General features: G+C 44.6%; 1 protein-coding gene across 2 annotated transcripts in view; it reads right to left on the bottom strand.

Annotated features, from left to right (window-relative positions):
- The window catches only part of LOC126094600 (neuroendocrine convertase 1-like), a 484,920-nt gene that overhangs the window by 213,856 nt on the left and 252,812 nt on the right, over positions 1-18,252 (bottom strand). For both annotated transcript variants that reach the window (XM_049909072.1, XM_049909073.1), the window contains exons 3-4: positions 17,099-17,203; positions 8,272-8,388 (exon numbers count right to left, since the gene is read on the bottom strand). In XM_049909072.1, the coding sequence (XP_049765029.1) occupies positions 8,272-8,388; positions 17,099-17,203 (222 nt within the window). The remainder of the gene's footprint in view (positions 1-8,271; positions 8,389-17,098; positions 17,204-18,252) is intronic.

The raw sequence follows: 18,252 nt of genomic DNA, 5'->3' as shown, positions 1-18,252 counted from the left end.
CCCGATCATATGGACGCCCCTTCACTTGGCGTTCCCGTGACGGCCTTCCTGCCAGAGCGCCGCGACTCCCTTCCGTCTTCCCACACAGAGGGACGAACTCGCAAACAACGTTCACCTAAGAGGCGCAAGAGGAGGCGCCGTAGAGTCTCGGGACGGATAACCTCCTCCTGATGCGTCAGAGGCCGTCCGACCCGACGAGGTCTCGGGGAACCTGCACGATGATACACACGACGACAACATGACACCGACTGTGGCTGTGTCGATGCCTACTCTACTGGCTCGCCCAGGTGCTCCTGAACCAATGGACTCCACCGTTGCGACTACCGCCGAGACGTCTTCCCCCCTACGACCGAAGTGGAACGTACGACCATCACAACGACAGCACCTTCCATGGTGTGGAGTGAGGACGTCGATGAAGACCCAGACCACACACTGGGGACAGAGTTACCCCATACCGAAGCCTCGTTACGCCGCTGATAACGCCGTCAGGTGGCGTACGGCACGACTCGCCGTTGCCTCGCCCCTCTCCATCCTCCGCTGGTGGTGTTCCCCTCCGCGGCGGGGTACGGCTCCAAACCTACCGAGTAGCGACGATAAACAATAACACCATTAGCTCACGCGTGAAACTTCAACTGCTGCGAGAGATTATATGGGCGTCGGCCGTCGACATCGCACTACTACAGGAAGTTCACTTGGCCACACTTCCAGACGTCGCGGGATATAACACTTATCCTTCTCCTGGTGACCACTTGAGACGCGACGTAGCCATCTACGCCCGAGAAGGCATTCCAGTGGCCGATATCACATACCTTCCATCCGCCAGAGGCATGGCCGTCACCGTCATGGGGACGCGTATTGTCGACATTTACGCTCCGTCAGGCTCCACCCGCAAACGCGACAGGGCACTCTTCTATTCAGAAGAAATCGCCACTTTGTTTCCTGGACGCTGCGACCATAACTTGCTTGGGGGTGATTTTAATTGTGAAATTACAATGAAATGAACACCCTTAGCTGCTTACAGGCGTTGACATACGTCAACGGGGACAGATGAAAATGGGTGCCCAGACCGGGACTCGAACCCCGGATCTCCTGCTTACATGGCAGACGCTCTATCCATCTGAGCCACCGAGGACACAGAGGAAAGTGCGACTGAAGGGATTTATCTCTGGCACGCCTCCTGCGAAACCCACATTATCAACGTATTGTCCCGCACTACATTCGTAGTGTAATTCTGTCTTGCACCCTAAGGATCAAGTGCCCCACTACAACACCTGTCAAGAACTGCGTCTTGTCGTCCGAGATCTGTCGCTCCGCGACACTTGGGAAGCTCGGCACGGCGACGCGCCTGGACATACTTACCAGACGAGTCACTCCGCGAGCCGCCTTGATAGGATTTACGTCTCTCGAGATCTCACCCCTCCAGTCCAAGGTGCAGAACTCTAGCCCTTGGCTTTTTCGGACGACTGTGCCTACATCTGCAATATTCTCCTCCCCCAGCAAATGGTCTGGCGTAGTCGTGCACCGTGGAAGGTAAACACCTCCCATCTTCATGATCCCGAATGTCTTCAACGTGTTACCGAGACATGGGCCACCTGTGAACGTCGCTTACCTAAGTACCGCACGACCTTGACCTGGTGGCTGGAATGTGCAAAACTTGCCATTCGACGTACTTTGATTCAATATGGCAAGGAAGTTGCTAGGTGGCGCCGGCACACTACCGACTATTTCTACTCCGTTCTCCGCGACCTGGACGCCCAGCCGCCAATCCCCGACACCCAGAGGGAACGCAGCAGGATTAAGGCGCAAATTGTAAAGTTGGCACGCAGTAGACTGCAGGGGGCTATGGTGCGAACCCGATGTCAAGATCCGGCGGAACAAGAACATCCCAACATGCATCATATCGCCTCCGATAGGATACATCGACGACAACGACTCATCACCGAGATCAACACCTGTCACGGCCAGCACGTCACTTGCCAGGCCGAAATCGTCAGTGCCTTTGTCGACCACTACCGCACAATGTACCAGGAGGAGACTACCGACAACCACGTCGAGGAGTCTGTGTTACCATACGTAACTCGCACCCTCGCCAGCGACGAAGCGGACGAGCTGATGGAGCCAATTACGCGTGATGAAGTCCACGATGCAATCAACAAAGGTGCTCTGAATAAGTCACCTGGTGTCGACGGATTGCCGATAGAATTTTATCACGCTTTCCTCACACTAATGGCGTCACGGTGGACGACGATGTTTCATGAACTGATGACGATGGAGAACGCCGTACCGCCGTCCTTTGTCACGGGAATTATTATACCCATCCAAAAACCGACACCGGGTGTGTCGACAGCACATTACCGTCCCCTGACTCTGCTTAATGCAGACTACAAAATTTTTGCACGCTTACTGGCGACACGATGCCATAAGGTCCTGCCTAGCATTCTATCCCCGGAACTGACAACTCCGGGTGGTTAAGTTAATATACAAACAGCCACAGGAGAATGTCGCCATTTAATTGCACTGGCAGCGGCGTGCAGACTCCGCGCCGCGGTGGTTGCAGTCGATTTTGACAGCGCATTCGACAAGGTGCGGCATCGTTTTCTGTTCTCAGTGATGAACCGCATGGGTTTTCCACCAGCCTTTATCGATGTCTTCCGGCACCTGTACGGCTCCGCCGAATCGTTGATTCAGGTTAATGGCCGTGTGGCGGGACCAGTGACGATCCGGCGTTCCGTAAGGCAAGGTTGCCCACTTTCGACCCTACTCTATGCCATAAGCCTGGAGCCACTCATCGGGAGTCTGACGAGCCACTTTTCTAGCCTCACTTTGCGACAGCACAGTTTCGATGTCGTGCGTATGCCGACGACCTCCTCCTCATGGTCCGCTCACGCAGTGAAACACAAACGGTACTTGATTTAATATCAACGTACGGAACTGCAGCGGGCAGTAACATGAATGTGGCAAAGTCTACGGCAATGTCCATTGGACGCGGCCTCTCACACGACGACTTAGCACCTTTCCCGTGTGTGCAAAAACTACGATACCTTGGTATCATTTTCACCTCCACCGTGCGCCGCTCCGCTGCCGTCAATTTTCGGCGTGCACTCCAAACTATCCGCACGATGGTGCGACAAAATCTTCTCCGCCGACTCGATTCTTTACAACGTGTCCAATACCTCAATCAACATGTTGCGTCCAGAATGGTCCACATTACACAGGTTCTCCCGCTGCCATCAACTATTGGACGCAGTCTCCAGGCTGCTTTCGGATACTTTCTTACGGCCGGTACGCTCTTCAAGGTCCGCTACGACACACTCACCCTTCTCCCGCGAGCAGGAGGCCTCGGCCTTGTCAACGTGCGACTCCGGAGGCATCGAGGCGAGGCCTCGGGTTCCGACACTTGCCCGCTTTGTCTCCACCTATTCGTAACTGACCACTCTACTCTGGACATGCATGCATTTCCTTAGTTCGTAATTCGGAGTAACAAATGTACTGCAATATCGAAATAATTGTACTACTGATGTTGCAGTCTTACACGTGGACCACGCCTACTGGTCATCACCTATTTCGTACAAATTTGTGATGCAAGCAGGGCTCGGCCAGAAATAAAGTGATATTACTAGGAGCTACATGTGGCTGACCGTTTAGAAAAAAAAGCACTTTTGGCGTGGGTCGGGAGAGCAATAAACTATGTATGCTAGCGGAGATTCAAGGGAGTGGCTGGCGCAACGGTAAGAGTTCGCTGTGGTGATTCTAGGGGCACAGGTTCGAGTTTTTCTGGAGAACCAAATTTTTATTTTTTTATTTTCATTTTTACATAACTTATACTGCAAATAAACCGAAATAATGCTCAATACGATATTGCTTTTACTAATATTTTCATAACAGGCATAAAAAGGGAAGGCACAGCAAAATGTGGCATTGGAAATCAAATTCCGGGAAGAGATTGCAAGGCGTTCACGAGAACTTCGTACATAAAATTACATTCATTATTTTACTTGATGATTTACACGTGCTGCGGCAGTATTTATAGTAGATACAGGGAAGCAGCAATTTTATCGCCGTATTGCATACTTTATAAGCGACACATTTTTACTACTATGCGGATGTTTTAAGGTTCCTGTAAACGACCATGGTTTCGATTCATAAAATGTTCTCCCTCATCGCAGAGTTTGGTAGCAAATCATGCCAGATATTGACGGGGATAGCTGGTGATGTTCAGGGGAATGTATTTTAATGTTGTCTTCTCTTGATATGATTTCTTTTCTGATCTAGATGAAATAAAAGCAATTTTATTTCTTTTGGAACACATTAGCTACATGACAATGATAAGAGATCTCACAGGGTTACACTAGCGGAAAGCGTACGGGAGGAATCACTTGAGCATTGCCCGATGGCAATGCTTCTGCAAGTACATCTCGAAATATCTTGTTGTATAAGTGTGCATTTCTTTATCCTCCCAACAAGTCAATTAACAGGCGAATATGTTCTTCTGCACATATATATCGGTCAGAAACTTTTTGTATAAGGGTGTTGTAAGTTTCCCAGATTTTCATGGAATAATGTGCATCGGTTTTTGAATCCTCGGTTCAAAAGAGTCAGTTCTTTCTTCTAAGCACACGTAGACTGTTTCCAACATTTTTGCAGAAATGGTTGTTGCACATTTTGCTGCATACGAGAAGCTATTTTGTTCATGTTTCCCTTTATTTGCAGCTTCAAGAAAGAAAATAAAAATGTGATGTTTCAGGGGAGCTTATGACGAAGATCTGCATAATGTTAATATTGTTTTGATACTGGGTTACTGTGGTGCTTATGCGCCTAAAATTATGTAACTTATCTACATGTTGGTCATGTCAAGTGCGCATACTGTTCCATTCCGCCGTGTTTGAATACTGCATGTATTAGCAAATATTGTTTTAAGCAAATGTTTAGCTCTCTGCCAAACAATATTTCATTAATGGCTCTCGTGAATCTGCTGGTCGCAATTGTCTGTTAGACGGTATTGCTCCATCAGCGACCGCGTTGTTAACATCGATTGTACACAAATGGAGAGTTTCACAAAGTAATGATTTCGTTGTATGGCAGTATAGATTAATTTCCGGTATTCAATGCAATGGCTATAAAAAAGTGAGGCACACAGTAGGGGTGGACGAAAAGAGGGGGTAAGTGATGTTATTAAGGTGATTACAGAATTTTCCAAACATTTTTAACAAAATGTACTTGCACCTCCGCTCGCCTGGATCCATGCACTTACTCGGTTCCGATGGTTGCCGTAAAGATGTACCCTCTCCTGAGTCTAAGTGGCCTACATATGTAGCAACAGGTCTTCAATATCTTGGGTAGTGGCATTCAACGCAAATGACAGCCGAGCTGGTCCTATGTATGAGGGCTGGAACTTTAACAGTGGTAACTATTTATTTACTGCTCGTACAAAATAGATACATGTTTCAAAGTTTTACTGATCTTGAAAGTAGTCACCAGCGTTGTGTATAACCCGCTGCCAGCGCTGTGGAAGTCTTAGGACACTCTTAGCAGTGCCAGTTGTGTTGACAGTGCGAGCGGCGCGGTCTATTGCCTGACAAATTTGTAGCAGTTCTGAAGCGAATGCCGTGCAGGGTTGCCGTCAGTTTAGAAATCGAGTTGAACTTACGAGGGCTTAAGTCAGGGAAGTGTAGTAGGTGGTATAGCAATTAGCAGCCCCATCAGTCAAACAAATCAGGAACAGCTTGCACTGTACGTGCTTCAGCATTGTCCAGCAAAATGATGGTCAGGTCCTGCAGAAAGTGTCTTCACTTCTGTCTCTATGCTGTTCATTTTTGGAACACAACCTACGACCAGCTTAGAGACAGAAGTGCTTACACTTTCTGCAGGACCTGACCATCATTTTGCAAGACAATGCTCAAGCACGTGCAGTGCAAACTGTTACTGATTTGTTTGACTAGTGAGGCTGCTAAGTGCTATACTACCTACTGCACTCCCCTGACTTAAGCCCTCGTGAGCTGAGCTCGATTTCTAAACTGAAGGAAACATTTCACGGCATTCGGTTGAGAACTGCTGCAAATATGTCGGGCAATTGACCGCGCCGCTCGAACTGTCAACACAACTGGCACTGCTAAGAGTATCCTACGACTTCCACATCACTGGCAACGGTTTATACAGAATGCTGGTGACTACTTTGAAGGTCAGTAAAACTTTGAAACACGTATCTCTATTGTCCGAGCTGTGAATAAATAGTTGCCACTATTAAAGTTCCAACCCTCGTATGTTCCATTGGGGATAGACGTGGAGATCTTGGTGCCCTGGGAGTACCTCAGCATCATGAAAGAGTTCATTGAGACACGTGCCATGTGTGGAAGAACACTGTCCTGTTGAAAAATTGCACCATGATAGTGTCGCATGAGACTCAGTTCATGAGAATGCAGGATCCTGTGCCATCATGTTTCCCCAGTCACTACCAGCTGTGACCTGTTCATACCCGATGGCTCCCCACACTATGAGGCAAGCCTCTCCAAAATATTTCAACAATGGGACGCCCATCGATGTTGCCGCCATACTCACTAATTGTAGTAGTCCGGGATGGTGCAGGACAGTCATTCGTGGCTGAACACAATGCGGCGTCCGTGCTTCCCAGTATGGCACAACTTCAAATGCCACCGTTTGTGTTGTGGTGTTAACTGCAAACTATGCATGCGACAGCAATTCCCTAGTCTGGCTTCTGCCTGTCTCCGACAAACTGTGAGAGATGACACAGGACGTTGCAGGGAGCCTGTTACTTGTTCTCGGGCGGCAGGCGCAGATGTGAAGCGCTTACTGTGTGGTTGGTGCACAGAAAAGAAATCTCACCTTTCTACCTGTCAGAGGATAGACGTGATCGAACACAACTTCGACGACGTTTATGCCTATCTTGGAGTTCCCATTGAGCCAAACACTGGCCCACTGTCACATCGGAATGTCCCACAAATCTCGCTATTTCACCACTCGACCAGCCAGCTAAATGGACACTCACAATGAGACCGCTTCACACTCTGTCAGTTGCTGATAATGCTCTCTGACGTGAGTAAATGGCATCTCCGTGTCTTTCACAGTGATTACGCAATAGTTGTCTCTGTTCAGGCCCCTTCAGTGCCCTACCGGCCTGATAACAACGTGAAAGACGAACGTCACTAGTGCACTATGGTGGCCGTTATAACTTGTAAGAGGTCCACGATTAAGGAATTTGTTGCTAGCGCACTCGAGCAGATGTAATTTCGATGGATTGCTCACGCGCTGCCTGCGATATGTAGGCTGTAAGAGAATCTCAGACCAGAGAGCAGTGTTGTATGCTGTAGGAACTGTGTAGTAGTAGCGAGCAGTCGTGTGTGTGGAGTTGGCTGGGCCGGTCGTGGGAGCGATGGCGTTGCCTGAGCGTTGTAGTATAAGATAAAAGCAGCCTCGCGCATATGTAGTATTGTTATATCAAGTCCCATGTAAATACCTTTAAAAAGAAATCTCTTAATAATAATCTTTCTTATAAAAATTAACTTTCGACAATCATTCAACTCAATTTAAAGATTTTACTAATTTCTCCAATCCTTGGTCATTCTGATTATTGTAAAGAAAAATCAGTTCTTTCTTTTTATACATGACAGATCTATCGGCCAGTATTGCACTGAGCTGTGCCAGAAAAATTTCTTATAGGAGCAGATATATACGCGTTATCCGGCGACCTTGCTGAGGTAAGAATTTTCTATTTATTCAGAATGATCTTTCAGGGCCATGACGCAGCACTGCTGACGTCCAAAGTTCAGCAGTTTAAATTCACAGTCATTATTGAAAGGTTATAAGTGAGCGACAATTTTTACTGAGAGATTAGTCACATTTTATTATTGGTAGTTTATGGAATTTATTTATTGGGAGGTTACGCTAAATATCAATGTTATAATTATATTTTTTACTGTTGGGAGGTTACGGAATTTTTCTGTTGGGAGGTTACAAACTGTTACAGAAAATTGCAACCCTATTTGCACACCAGCCGATGGTGTGAACATGTATGAAGTTACATTGACATCCAGCCATGTCTTCTGAGTGTTTTAATTTTTTTTTTTTTTTTGGTCAGGTTTACATGTTCGATTGTGGAGAAGGGGAGGTCGTCGTTACATCGTTAGATAGAAAGGATGCATTGTCACGTTTAGAAAGCGTACACTCCTAAGTCTTTCACCCAAGCAGGACTCTTTATTGCTTAACATCATGATGTAATGACAACAAAATTAGCATATGGAGTTATTGGTTTCGTACCAGGTACCACTCTTGGTCCCAGAGTTCGTCGTTGAAGAGCATCTCCGACTGTTTCGGCACTGGTAGGTCCTCCCTCTTCACTCGGCTCTTGGAGAATTGTTGCTCAGCCCACAGCACCTGTAACATAGCACACATTCATTGATGAGTAGTGGAGTTAGCCAGTTGCGTAAGAACTACAAGTACGCGTGAAGCATTCGCTTCTGACCAGGGCGGAAAAGAGTATCTACTTAGACGCCCTATACAATGTCTCTCTTTTGGAGATTTTATGGTTCTAATATAGGGACATCGCAACAGAAGTCTATGCAGAAGGAGCATACATAAACCGTCGACGATGTTCCATAATTATCATCCAGAAATTACTTCCACCTTGCGAACGAGGTCATTCAAATATCGTGACGCATCATAGGAAAACGTTAGGACAGTTAGAAAAAGAAGAAAAATGGAGTTCTGCTCACCTAGAGACGTTACCCAGTCACTTAGACCTACTGATAAGAGAGCTCATTCATCATTGTACTATAGTGTATCTGTAATCATGTACTATAGTGCACCTGCATCCATTGTATTATGTAGGCCTACTATGAATTATAGTGCATCTGCAGTATAGCCCTTTCCATCCTGATAGAAAATTTCCTGAAAATTTATCTGATAGGTATCAGTTTCTGTACTTTATGACCTCTGGAATTAAACAAAAATACTCAAAAAACTCATGTTGATAGTTTGTTAAAGAAGTCGCTAGTATGACCGTGGTACTCAAAATACAGACGTGTACGAGTATAATATCCAAGTAGCACAATACCCAAGTGGCACTTCATACGTGTGTTTGGACACCTTACATACGTTAAATGAAATATTCTGAGTCTAAAATAATGCACGAATTGCCATAAAATAACGAAATATAGGAAAACGTATTTATCTCGGTGACACGTGGCTTCGTCTTCTCGTTGAAGTTTGAAATGATCTGTTGCGCTATGGTTGTCACAATGCTGAACAAAACAACTGTGAAACGGAAGGCTGGGGTCACAGAATCGTTGCAGACCGAAGTTACACGGAAAACAACAAATGTAAAACCTAATCCGCACGATCGTGCGGGCCAGAATGGAATTTTTTTAAAGAAAAATATGGTATACAATGATCACCAATTTACCCATTAATACGACCCTCCACCTAACATTGCAAAAGAATAGTCTAACACCGGTAATAAAATATAGCTAATAATAACAAAAAGTGAGAGGGAAAGAAAATGGAAACAAGTAGTAATAAGAAAGCTGTGTCATAGTCACAAAAATATGTGGAAGAGTCTACTATCACTACGACAGTTTATGTGACACACGAGGTGAATGGAAGATGCAGTGCGAAGACGGAATTCTTTCGCGGCCATGTTCATCCGGAAATCATCCAAACACAGCGAAAGAAAATGGAAACAAGTAGTAAGAAGAAAGCTGTGTCATAGTCACAAAAATATGTGGAAGAGGCTACTAACACTACGACAGTTTATGTGACACACGAGGTGAATGGAAGATGCAGTGCGAAGACGGAAATCTTTCGCGGCCATGTTCATCCGGAAATTATCCAAACAGATCTCATTACGTACTGATGTGCTCCTGAAAGAACCAAACGAGTACTGCGTAATGGCATGCACCAATACTCCCGATCATGTCAAATACTATTAATTTTATTGACAAAAGATGCAATATCTGGCTATTCCAATTATAACATCACACTGAAGTTTCAGATTTTTCTTCTACAATCATTACCATTATATACACAGTAGCTGTTGTACGCTTCCTGAAACTAGTATTAGTTCTAAAACCAACCTGCTAATCTCATAAGACACATGATAACCACTAGCTTCCTATGTTCTCAACTATTCGCAAGTTCTCCCCTTCATAGCAAACTCTGAAAGAAGATCTGCAGCTGCACATGGACAGATAAGACGATGGAATAACTGGTCACGAAAGACAAAGTTCTATTTTTGATTCCAGATCCAGCACACAGTTTTAATCTATCATACTTCATAACAGCGTACATGCCATTACACTGTGAAAGATTCAATCTAGATACTCTAAATGTGTAACAGAAGGAATCTGAATAATAAAACAGTGAACTATAGAATTAAAATAACAATGGAAACAATAGAAACATTAATAATAAAACATGGAATAAAAATTTTCTTAGTCTTTCAAGGAGATGTTCTGGACTATGGAACCCATTTCCTCACATTTAAATGTACATATCCATCACATATATAAAGCAGAGTGTATGTGTGTAAGTCTGGGATCTCCTCCCAAACCACCTGATCATTTCAACTAGATTTGGTACAGGAACAGTAAGCCTCATGAGTACCAGCCCTGTAGGGTTAATAACCTCCCACCTTCTAAAGGAGTGGAGATAGGGCCAAAACGTTTCTTTCCCAGCGCCTGGCGTATAGGCCGACCTGCATGACAAGAATGTTGCGTGGGAAGGTAATCGGCATGTGAAATCAACCTGTTTCTAAAGGCAGTGCCTACATGTCATGGGCAAGAAATTGTTTTCTGGGTCCCAACATGTAGTCTACGTTGCATGATAGTTGCATTGTGTTGGAGTAGTTTCAGGCTGATTTATCGACTTGTTTTTGATGGTAGCCTGTACATTATGTGGAAATGAATGATTTTCAAGCCCTTGATGTGAAGCCTGCCCTGTATAGCACGAGTGTTGTGGGAGTAGTATCGGAATGCTTTAATGAACTGTACTGATGGGTTGCACATGATGATGAACGTGGCTGAGAACAGGTTGAGATAGCTAGAGGAGGGGATGCACAGAGTGAGTGGGAGGGGTAATGGACAAAGACAGAGGAGGAGGTGTAGATTCATGAAGCAGGTGGGAAAGGAAGAGGGGGAAGCAGAGATGGAAAGAGGGAGGTAGAGGTGGATATGGTCAGAGAGGGAAGAAGTAAGATATGGTCAGAGAGATGGGGCATAGGAAACAAACAAAGAGAAGAGGAGGAGATGAAGAGACAGAGAGAGTAGGAAGGAGGAGATGGACTGATGAAGATGGGAGAATGAGGTGGACAGACGGAGAGAGGAAGGAGTGGATATGGGGGGGGGGAGGAGATGGTTAAAATGGTTCAAATGGCTCTGAGCACTATGGGACTCAACTGCTGAGGTCATTAGTCCCCTAGAACTTAGAACTAGTTAAACCTAACTAATCTAAGGACATCACAAACATCCATGCCCGAGGCAGGATTCGAACCTGCGACCGTAGCGGTCTTGCGGTTCCAGACTGCAGCGCCTTTAACCGCACGGCCACTTCGGCCGGCTAGGGGGGAGGAGATGTGTTCAATATATGTGTCAAAGGCATATGCAGGTGAAGCAGAGAGGAGAAGGCTATTAGTAACTGAACTCATTAAGGTGTTACCTAGTTTTAGATGTCTGACTGACTTTCTTCGCCACCTCAATTACTGACACCTTAGACACCCATTCACGATGACTCTTGTGCTTAAATGGGACAGCTACCGTAAATTCGTAAATTTTTCATGATTTCTGTGCGGCACATACTTGGCGCCGACGGTCTTGCTACAGTGGTATCACTGGTTCCAGTCACATCACCAAAGTAAGAGCTGCCGAGCACAGCTACCACTTGGATGGGTGACCATGCGGGTCTGCCGAGCGCTATTGACAAGACGCTTGCACTCAGCACTTGTGAAGGCAGTTGAAGAGCTTCTTGAATGAGAAGGAGCAGCACCGGTCACGAAAACTGACAACGGCCAGGACAACGGTATGCTGAGCGCATGCCCCTCCATATTCGCATCCAGTCCTCTGTTCAGACTCTCTCAGAGCCCTTCAAAGTGTCTGAACGCAGTACATCGCTCATCCTTTACTGCAATAGGTCCAGGAAAACTGTCAATTGCTAACTCTTGATGGAGCCACTGTGCAGTTTATGTGGGTTCCTGGTTATGTCGGTCTGCCAGGATACGAGGCTGCTGACGCTGCTGCCACGGCTGTAGTCCTCGTACCTCAGCCCACTAGTTACTATGTTCCCTCCGTGGATCTCTGTGGTGCCGTCTATGAGGAGGTGGCGCCACTTTGGCATCGCCATTGGTCTTCCCATCATGGGAATAAGCTCCAGATTACTAAGCTTCTCCCAGCAGCTTGGACGACCTCTCTCGGCCCTCCCGCCAGGAGGAGGCCATTTTAACTAAGTTGCGTATAGGGCACTACCTTTTTAGCCATCGCCATTTGCTAAGTGGCGCTCCCCCGCCACACTGTGCACGCTGCGCCCAAGTTTTAACTGTCCGCCATTTCCTGACGGAATGCCCATTTTTTAACCGTTTACGTTCCCATTTGGGTTTGCCGTCTGGGTTATCTTATGTTTTAGCAAAGAAGGCGCCGGCTGTCAACCGCGTTTTACTTTATATCCGTCGTAGCGATATGACGAAGGCCATTTAATTCTTAGTCCTGGACCTCCGTTTCTCTATGGTGCGTTGTATGGCCCTTTCTCTACGTCCCTGTTTTTAGCTGTCTTCCTTGCGTCGATTGGGATTGAAGTGTAGTCGTTTTTTAACTCCTCTCTATCTTCGTGTTCTATAGTCTTGACTTGGGCGCGTATGACCAAACAAGCAAACAAACAACAAGCCATCAAACAACAACAACTAAAGAACAGAATGCCAGTGGCCTGGTGCCGCCTACTCCCTTCCCCTATTTTGATACAAAAGGAGAGAAATGAACAGAATACTGCCGTTAATTACGATTCTCTCTTTTCTTTTCTGGGGGGGGGGGGGGAGGGAGTAGCAGTGTACATTATTGGGTTGATGTAGGAAGTTGTCCCATCAGCTAGAGCCCTAAACTCTACCGCATGAAAACACTGCTAGCAAACTTGATGTGTGCTTCGAAGCTCACTTTCATGTTGCTGCTGCTCGTTCCAATCTTCTTCATAATTATCAGTCTTACGAGCCATGGATCTTGGAATTGCAAGACATGATTAGGAACTGTAAAATTAACTGCTCTATTGGAGCCTGATTTCAAGACGAAATGCTTCACGATACCATTACCCAAAACCTTGCTGATAACAGAATAATGACTGAGATTCTACAGCATAACAACCCTGGTCGCAATGACGCGCTTATAATAATCGAAGCTCAGAATGTGCAAAACTTTGTAGAACTTTACGTTACTGTGCCTGTTCTTGCAACGCTGACCGCGGATAGCTCGCAACGGCCTCAGTTTCGCATCGCACAGTACACCGCAACCATAGGCAACAGCATAATCAAGGCGAAAGGAACACCGCTGCTTCCTCAGCTAATTTCAACTGTGTGAAGTGTTGTGTGACACGGTTTGTAATGCATGATCAGGAAAACAGTCCGGTATGGAGAATACCGACACTGCCACAAATCCGGAACACACAACAAGCATTCACGCAAAAGAAACGCAAAGTAAATTCTTATATGGATATAGTGTCTGTTATTTTGGACATACCCGAAAGAACAGACACCATTGATGATCTGCAGCCGTGTATAACGATATTAGAATTATATTAATACCTTCAGCTGCTAACTGGCGTTGATATATATCAACAGGAACAGGTGAAAATGTGTGCCGCGACCGGGACTCGAACCAGGGATCTTCCTTTCTTACATGGCAGGAACTATCTCGCGCAAGCCTCCCGCGAGACCTACACTCTCACCTTATATTTCCACACACTACATTCGTAGAGTCCCACCCCAACACACTCATTACCGTGGATGACATTCTTACCATGTCCCGTAAGAGTTCGGGGACTATGTGTGCACCCGCACAGAAGAAGAAGGTCATGACCTGTGTTGCCAGAACTATATACTTATATGGATATGGTGTCTGTTCTTTCGGGTATTAATATAATTCTAATTTCAAAGTAAATTCTGCTCCACACAAGTCTGGGAAGAAATACGACCCTCATTTTCAATCTGTACGCAATTCTCCTGCTAATCAACACAGGAACTGAGGGCGAAAGCAACACAGTCCACAGCTCAGTGCAATACGTTTTGTGTTTTTATTTCCCAAGATAACATTGTTGTAGGATTCGATGTGGGTTTTTAAATCAGATTTTAATAATACGTAAATTCGATTTCCTGATGTTGCGGTCATTGAAGTGGCTAACAAAGACAGTCATACAACTACAAAATGGTAATCAGAGGATGCTGAATTGACACGTCCTCACTGCCTGCGACTCTGACTGGCCGATGTGTCTTGTTAAACGGCTAGGCTCAAAGCTTCACCCCAGACTCTGTGGAGCTTCAGACTTGTACCAACCTTAGCACAGAAGGCTACAAAGAGACAATACATCAACGCAACGTGACGATACTGAGCTCTTCTACTTGTTAATGACTTACTATATTATACCAACATCCAAGACTATTTGTTTCTATCAAGAAAATTTCTCTCGTTGTATATAACTCAACACCAAGAAGAGTTATTAGAGTACATTTTGTAAATAAACTTACTAATGTGCTACATTTTTGTTGATGCCTGAATTTCTTTGCCACTTTGATGACCCCCACATCAAGAAGTCTGTTTCACAAATTACTATACTTTGATTGAAAAACCACATGGGATATTACTCCAATGTTAATTTTCGAAATCAAAATACGTGAAAATCAACGTAAAAACTGTAGCTAATAATGTGGTACTTTGATTGACGCCGTTAGGTAGAATGAAAGGAGAACAAATCAGAGTTCCTCATTTTCACATGTCGAGTTTACAAATAAACAACAGAAATAACACAATGAACCCCGCATCCAGGATGCACTAACAACAAGATAAATAGGAGCTGACGAAATTGTGCACTCTGACGTAAACGTGCATACGGTTGTATTAAAAAGTAATGAGCACATCATATTTTCTAGTGTTCCAAGAGAATGGCACAGCCAATTGTAGATCAATCAGGTATTTTGAAAGAAAGAATTAGAGCTCACATCAATTGCTTTCCAAAATTTTCCTCACATTACGCTAAGAAGGATTCGGAGAAAGAGAACATGTTTCACGAGTTCATTCTTCGAAAAATGTACCAAACGTAGTTGAAACTTGCGAAATTGATCACCCCTGAAAACAAATCTTTTTGTCGAAACATATTTAATACTGAATTTAACATACCCTTCTACATACCTAAAAATGACGTGTGTCATACGTGCTATCGTTTCTCTCATATGAATGCACAGAGAAAAAAATTGACCGTTCAGAGCAGAATGCTCACATTGTTTGGAAGCGTTTGGCGAGCGCCAGGATGGACGGCATAAACTTGGAAGCTGCATCAGAAGAAACCAATTTAGACGAATTTGATCTGGAGACTGTCTGCTACTGTGAAAAGACAACTGCAAAGCATTGTCCTAGCGCCGAAGGCTTACTGTGTTCAACTTAACCCTATACAATATAACTCCAAGAGAAGCCGCGTGATACATACGGAGTGAAAGGACAGTCAAACGTGCATATGCAGAAATTGGCTGATGCTTTTTTAACTTTTCAGAAACAATTGAAGATAACAAATCCTGGAATTTCTTTTCCAATAGGTGTACAGGGCAAAATAAAAATGCAAATACCTCTGCTATATTGCTGTATGTTGTGGAACATCTTGATGTCTCTATAGTAAAACATATGTTCTTTGAGCTAGGTCACTCGTAAATGGAGTCTGACTCAGTTCATGCCACAGTAGGAAGAAAGATAAAAGTGCTTGATGTATCTGTAATATCAGAATGGTTCAAGGTCGTTTGAATGGCAAACAGGAAAGATCATGTTATTAAAGTTCAGTACAAAGATGTAATCAGACACTACAAAATAAAGAACAGAAACGTTGACACTGATATAAATAAAGTCAACTGTTTCGACATATTTTGGCTCCTGTAAAGAAAAGAAAACTCAGATCACATTTGTTTTAAATATAGCAACAATACTTGGGAAAAATTTAAAAGAATGTAAATCTCCTGCAAAGCTGTAACTGGAGTTGGAACAATCTTTCACACTTCAGCCTTTGTATTCTTCTTCAGTTCTCACTCATAAGATGGAAAAGCTTAAGGATCTTCCCAATTTTTGCAACTTGGGAATAATACCGAAGCAGTACCATAATTTCTATAAGTCATTAATGGTAGATACAACAGCTGGTAAAGAAACAGAAATTACTCTTGATGATAATAACGACTAAAGTATATTCAGCTTTCAGTAAGTCTTTTTTTCTGTTTCATTGATAGCCTCAGAAATAAACTGAACAATTACATTGTGTTTCTCATATGTATTGTTATTTTCTTATAGTGCTAATTCGTTGTGTTGTTTTAAAGTCAAGTGATGATAGAATTATGATCTATGTAATTTCTGAAGCACTGTAAAACGCTTATAAATCTCTGAAACTCACTGTTAAGAATTTTTAACAGAATCGAGCAAAATGTATTTTGTTTACGAATGCACTCCATTTTATTATTTGTAGTACATGGATGTGCTTTTTGAAAGACCCAAAATGTTTAAATTCAAAACAAAGTATCTACTGCAGTGCCTATCTTTTTGTTACGTAGTACTTAACGCTAAAGTTAAAAATTTAGTGAGTGTAAACATATTCTAACAACCATGAGGTATCATGATTACCAGCGTCGTGAACTTAGGTGGTGACAATGATAGTGTTTCTACTCTTGTAAAATTTGTTTTGCCTTTGAAAACATACATTTTATAGATACTTATGGCTCTAGGCCTCCGAGTTAATCCTCTAAAGACGCTGATGAATTGATGTAATCTGAACAAATATGAAGCATTTTCTATCTTAGAAAAGGACCGTGGACGCTCTAAGGTTCAAATGCAGGACAAGAGATAAATGTGTAGGTGGGCGTGACACTCACCCTTGCGTCAGCTGCCAGCCTCTGAGTCATGGTATGCGACGCCCTCTTCTGCGTCGGTGGGTGGTCGTGGCGCAGCATGCGGTACGTGTCTGGGAATCCCGGCACCTGCAATACACAGGACCACAGACTGAGTGAGGTACCACTGTGGGACACGGTCTCGTGCTGGAACATTACTGGGAATGGAAGGAGCCGCTGCATTTCCACAATCTCATTCATGTTAGGAGGCACAGGCACGGAGAGAATAACACGACTCCAGAATGTAGCCGGCAGCTGTGGCCGAGCGGCTATAGGCACTTCAGCCTGGAAGCGCGCGACCGCTACGGTCGCAGGTTCGAATCCTGCCTCAGGCATGGATGTTTGTGATGTCCTTAGGATAGTTAGGTTTAAGTAGTTCTAAGTTCTAGGGGACTGATGACCTCAGATGTTAAGTGCCATAGTGCTCAGAGCCATTTTAACCATTTGAACCAGAATGAAATTTTCTCTCTGCACCGGAGAGTGCGCTGATATGAAACTTCCAGGCAGATTAAAACTGTGTGCCGGACCGAGACTCGAACTCGGGACCTTTACCTTTTGCGGAAGAGTGTTCTGCCATCTGAGCTACCCAATCACTACTCAGGACCCGCCCTCACAACTTCAATATTGCCAGTACCTCGTCTCCTACGTTCGCAGGAGAGCTTCTCTGAAGTTTGTAAGATAGGAGACGAGGTATTGGCAGTATTGAAGCTTTGAGGACGGGTGCTGAGTCGTGCTTGGGTAACTCAGCTGGTAGACCACTTGCCGCGAAAGGCAACGGTCCTGAGTTTGAGTCTCGGTCCGATACACAGTTTTAATCTGTCAGCAAGTTTCGGTGACACGACTGCTTTAACGTGATCAGAATGTCTATTCATGCAAGACAGCGTTTTATTTTTTATGAAAGAAGTGATGTTGCGAGAACGATGTGGTAGAGCAGTGACATGCTTCAAGTTGAAACAAGGCACCTCGAGTAGAGAACATTCCCTCCTACTCTTTGAAATCATTGGGAGAACCAAACAAGACAGAGCTGTTATACCTGGTACGCATGGTGGGCCAAATTATTAAGATCACTTTTCAGCGCGAGAGTGGATGCTGAGCACAAAAGGTGCGGGCGCTGACGTGCTAGGGATAGTGTACAAGAT

The sequence above is a fragment of the Schistocerca cancellata genome, chromosome 8, assembly GCF_023864275.1.
Source record: "Schistocerca cancellata isolate TAMUIC-IGC-003103 chromosome 8, iqSchCanc2.1, whole genome shotgun sequence".
Taxonomy (NCBI): domain Eukaryota; kingdom Metazoa; phylum Arthropoda; class Insecta; order Orthoptera; family Acrididae; genus Schistocerca; species Schistocerca cancellata.
The sequence above is the reverse complement of the archived record's forward strand: the minus strand, read 5'-3'. Positions and strand labels throughout refer to the sequence as shown.